The 14,905-nt window shown below is 35.2% G+C and overlaps 1 protein-coding gene across 4 annotated transcripts in view; it reads right to left on the bottom strand.

Annotated features, from left to right (window-relative positions):
• SPATA6 (spermatogenesis associated 6) overlaps window positions 1-14,905 on the bottom strand; it is a 140,585-nt gene that overhangs the window by 6,714 nt on the left and 118,966 nt on the right. For all 4 annotated transcript variants that reach the window (XM_045980552.1, XM_045980564.1, XM_045980556.1 and 1 more), the window contains one exon: window positions 7,937-8,028. In XM_045980552.1, coding sequence (XP_045836508.1) covers window positions 7,937-8,028 — 92 coding nt within the window. The remainder of the gene's footprint in view (window positions 1-7,936; window positions 8,029-14,905) is intronic.

Here is a 14,905-nt window from a genome sequence, read left to right as displayed (position 1 = left end):
GTTTTAACTTACTCTTGCTACTTAAGTAGGGAGCCCTGTATTTAATTATGATAATGCTTTTAAGAAAAGAAAAGGCAAAAAAGAACAGACCAGGATAATATCCAAGAACTGCACAGCTTCAATTCTAGGTATTGATAAGGCCTAGCATATATGCAAAGAAGAGAAAGGTCTTCAGAAAGTTTAGCATGAACTAGGAGACAAAGGACATTACTAATTTTTTGCTTCGAAAAGAATGAACTCACTTGAAACCCTGATGTTTCCTACATCAGGGTTTCCTATGTCAAATGAAGGCCAAGCATATACTACTCTAGTCTTCAGGCGAAATATCTCAAAATACCTCAATACTCATTGAAAAGAAGGTCAGAAGGTAAGATGGATATGTTACCCCCAAAATATTAATTCAAAGAAATAATTAAAAGGCCATGAGAATTATAAAATTGGCTACTGGCCACTTCTGAAAGTGACTTTAAAGATGATGTTCTATATTTCAAAATTGTGATTTAAGAGTCAGTATGATTAAAGATGTTTATATAATAAAAGAGATAAGATCTTTTCCATAATACCCAACAAAGTTTCCTATCAAGCAAAACTTTGATTCACAAAACACGGAATATTTTTAAGGATGCAATGTATGTTTAGAGGCACTGGAATGGATGGACGTATAGGTGGGTGGATGTATGGATGGATGAATGGATGAAAAGTAGGAATGGAAGTACTCAAAAGTCTTGGGGTTCAGAATATGTAACAGGAAGAGGATATATTATGGTTTATTAAAATCTGAAAAGTATTTTGTATTTTTAAAGATACCATATAAAATTGAAATGTTATTAAAGACATAAATTATAGCAGTAGTTCTCAAACTATTATATGCATCAGGTCATCTGGAAGGCCTATTACCACTAAGATTGTTGAGTCTCGCTTCCAGAGTTACTGAGGTAGAGTCCACGAATTTGGATCTCTAACAAATACCAGAGTGATGCTGATGTCACTGGTCTAGGAACTATCATTAGAAAGCACTGAATTAGAGACTTTTCTATTTTCTTTTCTTTTTTTTTAAAGATTTAATTTATTTATTTGACAGAGGGATAGAGAGAGAGCACAAGTAGGCAGAGTAGCAGGCAGAGGGAGAGGGAGAAGCAGGCTCTTCGCTGAGCAGGGAGCCCGACACGGGGTTCCATCCCAGGACTCTGGGATCATGACTTGAGCCGAAGGCAGCCACTTAACTGACTGAGCCACCCAGGTCCCCTGAGACTTTGTTTTCTATAGGAACAAAAAGTTTAGGGAAAAAAATTGCATCTTGCCATTTATCTTCTTTTATCATTAGCAGAACCTATAGAGTAAACTGTAAAAGAAGTATATTCAGAGAAATTTACTGAAGACTGGTTACTTATAGGTCATTTTTTTTCCCTCTTCCATGACTAAGAATGTGTAGAAATAAGCCACTGACAACAAATAAAGTCTAAGAGCTTTCACTGTTATTAATTCCCTTCTTGATTCCTTATCTAGACATGGTATTAAATATCACAATCAAAATACAAGTTTACTTAAATGATGGAATTTTAGCAATGTAACTGATCATTATTAATAAAGAACCTAATTTTAATAGTGGAACAATTTTTTGAAATTGAACTATTACATGTCAAAGACTTTGATGGACAGTCAAAAACAAAGATAAGTAACATATCTGTGCCTTCAAGAAGAGCTCACATTTAATAGAAGACAAGATAAACACATAATAAAATAGTTATCGTGAGAAAAAGGTTGCCAATTCAAATGAAATACATGAGAGGAAGTAGCAGGATAAAGGAGAAAATGCCTAAGAGTCTATTGAGGTCATGAAAGGATCTCACAGGAGGGAAAAAACCTGACCTTAGTCCTAGAGAATAAGTAGGTGTTCATTACATAAACAATAAGACAAAAGTTATTCCGGGCATCAAATTATAAGAGAATCAAGGCATGAGACAGTTTGGAGTATCATAAAATACCAGGTACATCTGAAGAGCTAACAATAAAGTAAGAGTTAACTCTTAGAAGTCAAACAATTTTATCTTGGAGTGAATAATGAGCCTACAATGGGAGGACACAGAAGGGATTTCTACTGAGTGGGTGAATGAATCAAGATTACTCTAAAATCTCCTTAGTCTCAAGCATTATTTTTAGTAATATGTATATAGGGGACAAGTGATCTTTATTTAAACACAAAAAAATAGTATTTTAAACTGATATTTTAAGTCCTCCATCCAGTTTCATGAATTCAGGGTAAACCCATAAAGACCATCTCATTTATTTTTATTATTCTTTTCTCACTTCCCTCCCATACTTGGAGTAAAGAGAACTACACATAAAACTGATTTAATGAAGAGCACAGCCGTGATACTTCAGGAGGATTTTCCTGTTTTGCCCTGGTTACATAAAATAATAAACACATTTTTTATTCTTAATGGCAGTTATCACTAGAGCTTAGACAACTACAGTTCAAGCATATCATTATGAACTACTACTTATTATGCCTCTTGAATCTAACCTGGGATTGCTGTAATAGTCTCTTCCATGTCATCATCCAACCAGCAGTCCACCTAACATTAGTTCAGACCATAACTGCCTAGTTGTTTATGAGAATATCATAAAATCACAATTCTTACTGAAACTATTTAATGTATTACTTTTTCATGATCTATTTAAAAAATTAAATCAGTCTGCCAAGATTTGGTAGTCCTAAAACCATTCTGGTTGCTTAGTAGTATTTTTTAAACAGGCAACAAGTTGGATCATTGGACATGCCCTGGCATCAATATTAAGTCTAATTACCACGGTCATATTTTTGTTTTAAAAAATGAATACAATATTGCCCTGTCTTAATCATCAGAGAATTTTCTAGACTCCTAAACTACAATCTTGACAACACTTTGAAAAATCACAAAAATATGCAGCATCCCCAATATTTCTGAATATCAATATACCTTCTAGACAAAATTTATTTAAACTTTTTTTTAAAGATTGTATTTATTTATTTGACAGACAGAGATCACAAGAGGCAGAGAGGCAGCAGAGAGAAAGGAAGAAGCAGGCTCCCTGCTGAGCAGAGAGCCTGATGTGGGGTTTGATCCCAGGACCCGGGGATCATGACCTGAGCCTAAGGCAGAGGCTTTAACCCACTGAGTCACACAGGTGCCCCTAGACAAACTTTATTTAAAAAGAAAAGTTAAATATTAAGTATTTAATGAAAAAGCATTTTAAGATACTTGCGTTAATAACACAAGAGCCAGTGAATTCAAATGAGAATCAAGTAACATTTATCTCACTTAAAAATGAAGGTTTTTTTTTTTTTAATATTTTACTTATTTATTTGAGAGAGAGAGAGAGAGAATGAGAGGGGAGAAGGTCAGAGGGAGAAGCAGACTCCCCATGGAGCTGGGAGCCTGATATGGGACTCGATCCTGAGACTCCGGGATCATGACCTGAGCTGAAGGCAGTCCGCTTAACCAACTGAGCCACCCAGGTGCCCTGAAGGTTTATTCTTAGTTATTTAAGAGATTTTAAGTCTGTATATTATTTAGATTTTTTCTTCCACTTGTTAATATTAAAGACAGCCTTTTGGTTGTTATTGTATCTTAGTAGATTCATCATATTAATCAAATAGTGACCAATAGGGAAGAGATGAGAACTAGAGTTAAGCCTGTGTTTTTCAAAAATACTCAGGGGCTGAGGGGAGGAGGGTGGGGGATGAGTGAAATAGGTGATGGGAATGATGGAGGGCACTTGTGATGAGCACTAGGTGAAGCACAGAATTACTGAATCACTATATTGTACACCTGAAACTAAGATAACACTGTATATTAACTATACTGGAATCTATAAAGATAAAAAAATATATACAGTCAAAATTTAAATTACTCAGTTACAAATAACTTCACAATTAAAACATTATATCACGCGTATTTCTACTCTTAGAAACCTGAAAAATATGCATAAGTAAATAGAAAACAGTTTATATCACTAACTAGTTCCATAAAAGACTATGGTTAAGAATTTCAGACAATAGTCATAACAGGTGAATTCACATTCTAATGATGAACTTAAAATTATTTTTATCCTTACTTCTCTCTTTTTGTGACCAACTCCCATCTATATGAAGGATCACTCATGCCTGGTCTTTAATTAGGAACAAAGTTCAAGTAAGACAGTTATGCCAGAAGTACACAACAATATGGAGAAATTTAAACACCCTGCAAACTGAAGAAATCTGAACTATACAGAGCAGGTACTAAAAAGCACACTAGGACCCCGGGCACTGACAAGGCTACCACCGTGAAGGTCTAAAATTTCCTAAAATAGGGGCGCCTGGGTGGCTCAGTGGGTTAAGCCGCTGCCTTTGGCTCAGGTCATGATCTCGAGGTCCTGGGATCGAGTCCCACTTCGGGCTCTCTGCTCAGCAGGGAGCCTGCTTCCCTCTCTCTCTCTCTCTGCCTGCCTCTCTATCTACTTGTGATCTCTCTCTGTCAAATAAATAAAAAATAAAATCTTTAAAAAAAAATAAATAAAATAAAATTTCCTAAAATATAGGCAACACATGAGACAGAGGGAGGTCAGCACAGGTAGAAGATTCTTCCCAAACTCCGGCTCCAGACCCCAAAGCACTTTAACTAAAAGATTACTTAACAACTCATTGATAAAAGAGATTTCTTCCAAATGAATTTTATACTCAAAGATGTCAGAAGACCTAGGACAGCTAGCATGCACAGGCTGCCGTGTACAGTAACAAGCACTCCAATTTCCCATTTTGCTCCTCCTACAGAAAGCACACCTCTCTGCTCTGCTCCATGGATGATAACCACAGTGCACATGTAGATCATAAGATCAAGCGTGGAGTCCTAGGCATAATTTTGAAGCAAAACATGAAAGAAATAACTTTTATCTTTTTATTGATATTCTCTATTTGAAGAGTCACTGCCATTATATATGCCTTTAATTCATTAAATAGGATCTCCTTTAGTTCTTTGAACACAGTTGCTAAATCCAATATCCGGGCCTTCTCAACAGTTTATAGTAATTCATTCTTCAGTTGTATGGGTTAGATTTTCCTATTTCTTGTGTGTCTCACAATTTTTTATTGAAAACAATATTTTAGATAAAAACTGCAATGACTCTGGATTTTGACCTAACCAGGGTTTTGTTTTGATTATTCGTTTAGTGTCCTGCCTGGGCTAATGCCTAAAGTCTGTTTCCCTTGCCCTGTATAGGTTCTGATGTCTCTTGTTCCTTTTCTTTTTTAAAAAAATGATTGTTTCTACTTTTAAGCTTGTACTCTTAGGGGCTTCCCTTGGGTTAGCATAGGTTGGTGACTAGCAACTGATTGGTCAGAAAGCTTGTTCCATCTTTTGCCAATGGATCTATGTGTGACTTGGAATATAGATTCAAAGTTTATCCGGTTTGCAAGCCTGCCTTCACAAAGCCTCACATTCAGCCATGGACTAGTGGCTCCCCTAAGGGCCTCTCCAGTTTCTCCTGGACTTATTTACAACCTTACACACACACATAATGTTCCAGACTACTAGAGTAAGTACAACTTTATCAAGACCAACTCTGGCTACCTGGTCCCTGGATCTTTATCTGTACCAACAAGTAGTTAGATCTCAGCCTTCTCTTACTGCTTGCCAGTGGGATCATTGTTGTTTCTATTAATCTCTGTGCACATGGGATTTCCCATGCTCTGCTCCATACAGCCAGTCTCCTCTGGCAGCTGAGCTGCAGCTCTCTCAGCAGGACTGCCCCAAGGAGCTGGGAACCAGGAGTTCTGGGCAAAGTGCCACAGATTCCTACTGCCCTCAGTAGAAAATCAGTAGATTTTCTTGATAAATACTTCTCAATTTGTTATATGCCTTTCAATTTTTAGAGTCTTAAAATTCTTGTTTCTGACAATTCTGTCTAGTTGTTGCTTTGGGGAAGAGGATTTGTTGAGCTCCTCACTCAGCCATTCCAGGGGTCCGTGCAGACTTCCTCAGGACCTCTGTGTTAATTTGTGTCTGCAGAGGGGTGATATTAAGCCAAGACCCCAAACCTCCTCTTGTTGCCTGCTGATGGAAGCCTTAAGGCAAACCAATGGGTGATAACTTCAAGTGCACGTTCTCTCATCTTTGAGATGGAAAGTAGAATGAGAGTAACTCCTTGGCTGAATATTTAATATGTCTTAGGGATAAAACTAAAATAATATCCTGATCATTTCAATAGCTTATGGAGCTAATATCAAATATATTCTTATAAAAGAGGTCTTGAAGTTCTGACCACTTGGTTCTATCAGTATAAATGTGTATATAGGGGTGCCTGGGTGGCTCAGTGGGTTAGGCCTCTGCATTAGGCTCAGGTCATGATCCCAGGGTCCTGGGATCGAGACCCACATCAGGCTCTCTGCTCAGTGGGGAGCCTGCTTCCCCTTTTCTCTCTCTGCCTGCCTCTCTGCCTACTTGTGATCTCTCTCTCTGTCAAATAAATAAATAATCTTAAAAAAATAAATGTGTATATAAGTGGCAAGGAATATAAAGAATCTCAAAAAAACGTGTAAGCAGAACTTTTCTGATACTCTGCTTAACTCTTACCTGAGGGGTACCAAAACAGTCTCAGGTAATCAAAAGCTTAGCCAGTAACATTGCTTGGTGAACTGGAAAAAGAACCAATACTGAGGTTCACAGCAAACTTTAAATACAGACCAGTGCTTTTCAAATGTGGTCCTTACACTAGCTGCATTAGGAGCATCCATGATATTTCTTAAAATGCAGCTTTCTAGGTCTCACCGCTCTGTGCAAAGATTTAGAATCTAAGGGAGTAGAAAGGAGAACTCTATTTTTAAGATGCAACCCAGGTAATTATTATTCCTACGAAAAGTATGAAAATCAGACACTTTCCTTTACCAACCCTATCCATTCTTAGCCAAATTAGAATCAATTATATAGATTAAGAACTAAAATTGAGAGGTTAATCCATATAGTAGCAATCTGGAGACTAGAGCTTTAAGTAAATAATAATAATAAAAGGTAAAAAGTCTTCTTCCTTGAGGTGTGAACTTTCTTGGATCTCCTTTTTCCTGTTTGGATTGCTTCTTCAAACTCACCTGTAAAATGCTACTCCCTTGATGGGAGGCCCAGGTTGCCTGTTGGTTGGGAAGCAGTAGCTTTGGGAAAGGAGTTCACATTTATAATCTGTGTAAGGGGCAAGAGAAGTCCTTACATGTTCACAGAATATCTAGCCTAACTTATCAGCGTAAAGATCAGAAACTTCAGTCCAAAACTCAAGTTAGCAATAAAACATACTCCATTATCTGGAGCTTTTTTCCCTTATACTTGTTTTTCAGGAAACCCAGAAGGTGGAAGCCATGTGGTAATCAGTGGTATAACACCAAAGGATGCAGAGAACCTTCAGTTACTTAAACTCACAATTTACATTCAGCTTTTAATATCACATTCTGTAGCAACTGACATAGAGCTTTTAAAAATCTTCATGACATTTGCTAGCAAAATCTTGCAAAAATTTTGTTATTACTAACATTTCTGAAATGTTAGGCTAGAAGAACAGTTTTTCTTGTGTTATTAAAAACAAGCTCACTCATGGCCCAAAATTATGGCAACTGTTGTTTGAATGAGAATAAATATACCTGAAAATAAGCCCTGAATATGTGGGTTTGCAGGACAGTCAAATACCCTACAAATCTTAAGTAAAATGGACAGTATCACCCTTAATTGACTATATTTGTTTTCACTGAAAAGTTGCAGTAATGAAATCATTAAAGTATTTTAATAGGATTTTATATAGTTAAAAATAAAACTTACTAATAAAGAATTATCAATTTGAGTCTAAATTTCCCACAAATCCAAGCAGATTAAAAAGGTTATATTTATGCCAACTGTGAGAAAGATCTCACACACTGCATTAATCCAGCTCATACCTATACTCTGGGTCACTGTCATAGGCAGAGTCTCTGTATAAAAGACCTCTTTTCAGTTCCAGTTCATCTTCTTTCTCTGGATCTCTCTCATCCTGTAAAGTTAAAAGATTTCATAATTAAAATGATGTCTCTGTTTCTTTGGGAAATGCTCTCCCTCTCCCCCATTATAAGAAATGAATTAAATGCTTGGATTTCTTAGGAAAGAGAAAAAGAGTAGGTGAGAATGCATGTTTCATGATTCTGTTCAATAAAATATAGTTTTATTTTGCTAAAAAGGCTTATCAAAGACTAGATACCTGGTAGATGTTTTCCTGCATCAATAAATGAACAAGAATTGATACTGTGTCAAGATATGTAGTAAGATATACAGTAATATCTTACATATTGTTATGTGAACTCCTGAAAGATTGTTCCTGCACTCTGAAGAATAAGTACCTGGAAAACTCATGCAAATGTAAGCATTCAAACATGTACCTATTATTCATAAGCCAAAATGCAACAATAAGCCACAAGAAGCAAAAATGAAGGGCAAGGTAGTGGTATCAAAATCCATAGCTACAGAATTCTAAAGAAATAGATTGTAAACTATATTATCCACTGCAACTATGTGCTTATGTATGGTAATTTCATATAATTTAGTATCAAATATTTTTCACGACTATTAGCCAATAATCCTTGTTGTCCCTTAGCTGGATAGGAACAGACATAAGGAGAACTGGATAACAAAAGAAGCCAGTAAGCACAAATCAATTGCTATAAGGATTAGTATTAATAAGGGAGTCATTTACTTTATGTGAGAAATCAGCTGAATAAAGATAATGAAGAAAAATGTTTCTAAAAAATTTGCTGATGGCATGAAATTGGGAAGAGAGCATTCAATTAAAAAATGGAAGCAATAGAGTAAATTATCATATGGTTTCATTTACTTGTGGAGCATAAGAAATAACATGGAGGACATTAGGAGAAGGAGAGGAGAAGGGAGTTGGGGGAAATTGGAGGGGGAGACAAAGCATGAGAGACTGTGGACTCTGAGAAACAAACTGAGGGTTTGGGAGGGGAGAGGGGTGAGGGCGTTGGGTGAGCCTGGTGGTGGGTATTAAGGAGGGCACATATTGCATGGAGCATTGGGTGTCGTGCATAAATGATGTATCTTGGAACACTGAAAAAATAAAATTTAAAAATGGAAGCAATAAAATATAGAGCAAATAGCTCTATATTAAATAGCTTCTTAGTTAGTGTTTGGATGGCATATATTTGTCCATTTTCCATCTTTCCTTATCATTAGGTTTTAGATCTTCTTCTTAAATATCATATAGCTGGATGTTGGTTATTTTTGTCCAGTCTGATGAATCAGTGAAGTAGAGCATTAACATTACAATGTAATTGTCTGTAATGAGTGCAAAAGACACTACAAAATAAAGTGTAAGAAATTTTAAAAAATGTAATATGTTTTCTATCTTCAGAAATAGATTATGCTACAAGAAGGACTGAATGAAAGAGATGTAAATAATATTTAATTTTTAATTCTTTCCTTGGAAAAAGCCATTCATTTCTAGATTATATAAGTGGTATCATACATAAGCATAAATCAATATTCCTTGTTTAATTTTGTCAATACAGTTGAAAAAATTAATTTTTGACCAAGAGAAATAAAAAATGTTGACTAAATTTTAAAGTTTATATATGAAAAAAAATACACAGAAGTACTTTAAAAAATCTGAACTTTAAATATTCATTAAATAAATCCCTATTTTGAGTTGGGTACTTACTATCGTATGAGATAAAAAAAGGACTAAGATATGGTTCCTGCATACCTGTGGAACAAAGCTGTTTATTCTGTGAAGCTCTACAGGTAATAAGGAGCAAGGGCAGAATTATAAGACAGAGCAAAGGAAAAAATAAGGAAGAACATTCTAATTAATGGAGCATTCTAAAATCAGAATGATGGTCTTTAGAGGAAGTAAGATCATAATTACTGAAATTATTCTTGCAGAGTGTTGATACACATCTAGTTCAAGAAGTTCATGGAAGGGAATTCTGCCCCAGGAAACACAAAGGACCAGGTGATCTTCATGGTTATTCCCTTCAAATTTTAAGACTATATTTTGTGACATTTAATATATTTTTAATACAAATACATATATCTTGTAAGAGTCCTGGTATAGTCTTTCTTTTAAAGGTCAAATTATATAAAAGAGGTAAAAAAAATCACACTTTATTATAAAGTATTAACTATCAGTAGAGCAAGCATTTGAAGAGATGTATCATTCTTATTAGTGCCAGGAAATACATCCCTAGGGCAAGAAAAAATTATTCCAGTCTTATTCCTTGTCAACATTCCCATTTGCCAACATACAAATACAGAAAAAATGGATGACACCAATATTTGCTGAGTTCCTGTAAGGTATCTAGGACTGTGTTGCGTTCTCTTTACATGTGTATCATTTAAGCCTTTCATAACCTTACGAAAAAGGAGGTAGTGAAATCCAAAAAATTAAATAACTTGGCCAAAGTCATACATTATTAAGTGGCAGAACTGAAATTTGAACTTAGATTTAACATGATTTACATTATACTGCCTCCTAGAATACAAATGAAATAAAAATCTCCATCCCAAGCCATTAGATTACTCTCCTATATGAAAATTAGGCTCAAACTTTCAGCTGTATCTATTTTTTAGTCAGTATCTACTTGTTGGTTGGTTTTTTTTTTTATGAGGGTGTTCCGAAATAATATAGCTCAGAAGAAACTTTCTCAGGATTTCCATGAAGAAACATTTTTCTTCCAGCAAAAGTCATTAATAAAGTAAACATTATTAAAAGAAGCTGTGGGCTCTCCTTCCCTAAAACTGGCACTAAATTAAATGTTCTTTTAAGATTCCTCTCATCAATGATCACTATGCCTTATGCATGTGATTGACATCTTACTTAGACTACCCCTGGGACAAAGAAATAAAAGGTTATCTACTCATGCTTGCAAACTGAAAAATTTAGTGGTTAGTCTAAAACATAACTAGAATTAAAAGGCAGCAATCTCATTAATTATATAGTGTTTAAATAAAATATACACCTGTCATTCTAAAAGAAATGAAATTCTCATACATAGTTAAAACACCTGTAAGGTATATTTTATTACTATCAAATTCAATACATTATTTATAGTGAATTGTGTACAAGAACAAGAATTCAAATAGAATTCAAATAGAATTTGATCATTAGTTCTAATATGCATTATCAGTTAACCTTAATGGCTTTAATTTCCTAATTCATAACATAGAGAAAGCTTAGGTAGAACTGCTTAAAGACAAAGGGATAACTCTGAATTGATTTGAACTGAATTTATTTATTCATTTGAGAGAGAGAGAGAGAGTGAGCAGGGAGGGAGAGGAAGAGAGAATCTGAAGCAGACTCCACACTGAGTGTGGAAACCCTGTGGGCTCTATCTCATGACAGTGAGATCATGACCTGAGCTGAAACCAAGAGTCTGACATGTAACCAACTGAGCCACGCAGGCATCCCAAGGTTTTTCTAATTCTATAACCTGATTTATAATTGTAATAAAGAATAACAAAGCCTGAAGGGAAGACCAATTAAAGAACACTTAAATGGGAACTTTGACAAATTGCTAGAGGGGACTGTGAAAAGGTATGTGTGATGGTTAATTATGTATGTCAACTTGGTTCAGCCATGCAGCGTAGATATTGGTGAGACATTATTCTGGACATTTCCATGAGGTTTTTATGGATGAGATTAACATTTACATGAATGGACTTTGACTTTCATAATGCAGGCGGGCCTCATCCAGTCAGTTGAAGGCCTTAAGGGACCAAAGGCTGACCTCCCACAAGGAAGAAGGAATACTGCCAGTAGACTGCTTTTAGATTTGAACTACAACGCTTCCCTGAATATCCAGCCTACCTCACCAGATTTTGGTCTCACCAATCTTCCACAATTGCATGAGCCAACTCCTTAAAATTTCCCTCTCCTCCATATATGTGTATATGTATATAAACACACACACACATACACATACACATGTTCTTTTGCTTCTGTTTCCTTGGAGAATCCTGACTCACACAATGTGAGAATGAAAAACTCCTACAATATATTAGTTGGAGACTTCAGTACTTTACTTCCAACAACGGACAGAGCAATCAAGGCAGAAGATCAACAAGGAAATGGAAGACTTGAACTATACTATAAATCAACTAGATCTAACATCTACAGAACACTCTAGACTAGCAGAATATACATTCTTCTCAAGTATACACAACAAATTATTCAGCAGAGGGGCTCCTGAGTGGCTCAGTGGGTTAAAGCCTCTGCCTTCGGCTCAGGTCATGATCCCAGAGCCCTGGGATCAAGCCCCGCATCAGGCTCTCTGCTCAGTGGGGAGCCTGCTTCTCCCTCTCCCTCTGCCTGCCTCTCTGCCTACTTGTGATCTCCGTCTGTCAAATAAATAAATAAAATCTTTAAGAAGAAATTCTTCAGCAGAAACCATACACTAAACCATAAAACGAATTTCAATAAATTTAAAAGGACTGAAATAATACAAAGTATATTATCTGGCTACAGTGAAACAAAATTAGCAAATTCTTTATTGAAAATTCTCCTACAAAGATGGGCTTATTTAAAATATTTAAGGAATAAATAATCTTACACAAACTCTTCAGAGGATGATTGGGAATATTTTCCAAATCATTTTTTATAATTTAAATTTAATTAACCAAAATACAGTACATCATTATTTTCAGATGTAGAGTTCAATAATTCATCAGTTGTGTATAATGCTCAGTGCTCAAATCATTTTTTAAAGACTTATTTATTTATTTGAGGGTGAGAGTATGAGCAAGCAAATGGCAGGAAGGGCAGCAGGAGAGACTCTTCAAGTAGACTCCTTGCCAAGTGGGGAGCTGGACATGGGGTTTTACCTCATGACCCAAAAGAGCATGACTTGAGCCAAAACCAAGAGTGGGATGGTTAACTGAGCCATCCAGACCCCACTCCCAAATCATTTTTATGAGGCCAGCCAAACTTTAAGGAAGACATTACAAAGAAGGAAACTTATAGACCCATTACTATCACTAACTTAGATGTAAAATTCCTAGGTAAAATATTACCAAATCAAAACCAGTAGTGTATGTGTGCATGTGTGTATGTGTGTATAAATAAATTATGACCAAGAGTTTTGTTCCAAGCATGCAAGCATGGGTTAAAATTTGAATAATCAAATAAGCAAGTTACCACATTAAAACAAAGAGAAAAAGCATTTAATCATTCCAATGTCAAAAATTCATGTATTTATAACGAAAATTTTAAAAAAACTCAACGAAAAAGAATAGAAGGAATGTCTGTAATCTGGCAAAGAATGCCTACAAAAATTGTATAGCACATATCATACTTAATTTCGAATTATAAGAAGCTTTCTTCTTTGGATGGCAAACCAGACAGGATACCCTCTTTCACAACATCTATTTGATAATTGCTTTGGAAACCCTACACAGTGCAATAAGGCAAGAAAAAGAAATAAAAGGCATAAAGACTAAAGAGGGAGAAATAAACCTGTCATTCTTTACAGACTATATTATACATATAAACATGAAAGAAGTACCATATATTAACATTAATATGTGACTGTAAAGTCACTAGATACAAGGTTATTACACAAAAATCTATTACAGTCATTATACCAAAACCAAAAAGAAGATACAACTTTAAAATACACAACTGATAGTAGCATTAAAATATCCAACACCTAAGAATAAGTCTACTGAAAGAAATGCAACTATGACAACTATGACATAATTGGGAGAAATTAAATCTCCAAATTAATTTTAAAAGACATCATATTCATGGGTTGGAAAACTCAATATTGGTAAGATGTCAGTTCTCCCCTAGTTAAAGCACAGATTCAATGTAAGCTCAGTCAAAATCATAGCATGTTTTTTTAAAACAGACAAGCTGATTTTGGAATGCAGATGGAAATTCGAAGAACAAAGAATAGCCATATCACTTGCAAGCAAGAACAAACCTGAAGAACTGTTCCCATTAGATGTCAAGAGTTATTATAAACCTACAGCAAATGAAAAAGTATGATGTTACTACAAAATGAGAGAAGCCAACGAAACAGAAGAAAATCCAGAAAGATACGCATATATATACAGTCCCAACGGAACAGAAAAGAATCCAGGACTATTTCCATGTAAACAGAGTAAGGAAAAAAATGACCATTTGAAAAAAGATAAGGATCATAAACATAAGGGAAAAAAATAAACCTTCATCCAAGTTTCACATTATACATACAAATCAAATCCACATACACTGTAGATCTAATGTGAAAGGCAACATGATAAAAGATTTTTTTAATGAGAATATCTTCAGAATCATGGTTAGCTGAAGTTGTCCTATTTGGATATAAAGAAAGGACTAACCAAAACACAAACCAAAAGGAGAGGAAAATTGGGCTACATTAATAACTTTTATTCATAAATGGTGTCTTATTAAGAAAACAAACATGCATGCAACAGATCTGAATATATTCATAATATAAAACATATCCATCAGAAAATGTCCCGGAGTTAAAATAAAAGACCTTAAGAGGCATATATATGGCACACGAGGAACAAGTCTAACATTGTTTTTTGAGAAGAATTGCAAAGGCCAAACTGTATAAAAACAAGAGAAAAATCACAGCGAAGTGTATAAAATTAAAGTGTTGAAAAGAAATAATGATGAAAAAAATTTAAAACTGCCAGAGAAGGGAATTCTAGGAAGATGTTAGTGACAGTGTATGGTAGGCAGAATAAGGGTACCCAAAAATGTCCATGCCTTAATTCTCAGAACGAATGAACATGTTACCTTACAGAGCAGTAGGGAATTTTGCAGATTTGACTAAGGTTAAGGATCTTGAAAAGAGGGGATTACCTTGGATTATCTATCTAGGCCCAATTTAATCAAATGAGTTCTTAAA

The sequence above is a fragment of the Meles meles genome, chromosome 1, assembly GCF_922984935.1.
Source record: "Meles meles chromosome 1, mMelMel3.1 paternal haplotype, whole genome shotgun sequence".
Classification (NCBI taxonomy): Eukaryota; Metazoa; Chordata; class Mammalia; order Carnivora; family Mustelidae; genus Meles; species Meles meles.
Note: the sequence above shows the minus strand (reverse complement) of the source record. Positions and strands in the feature narration are given on the sequence as shown.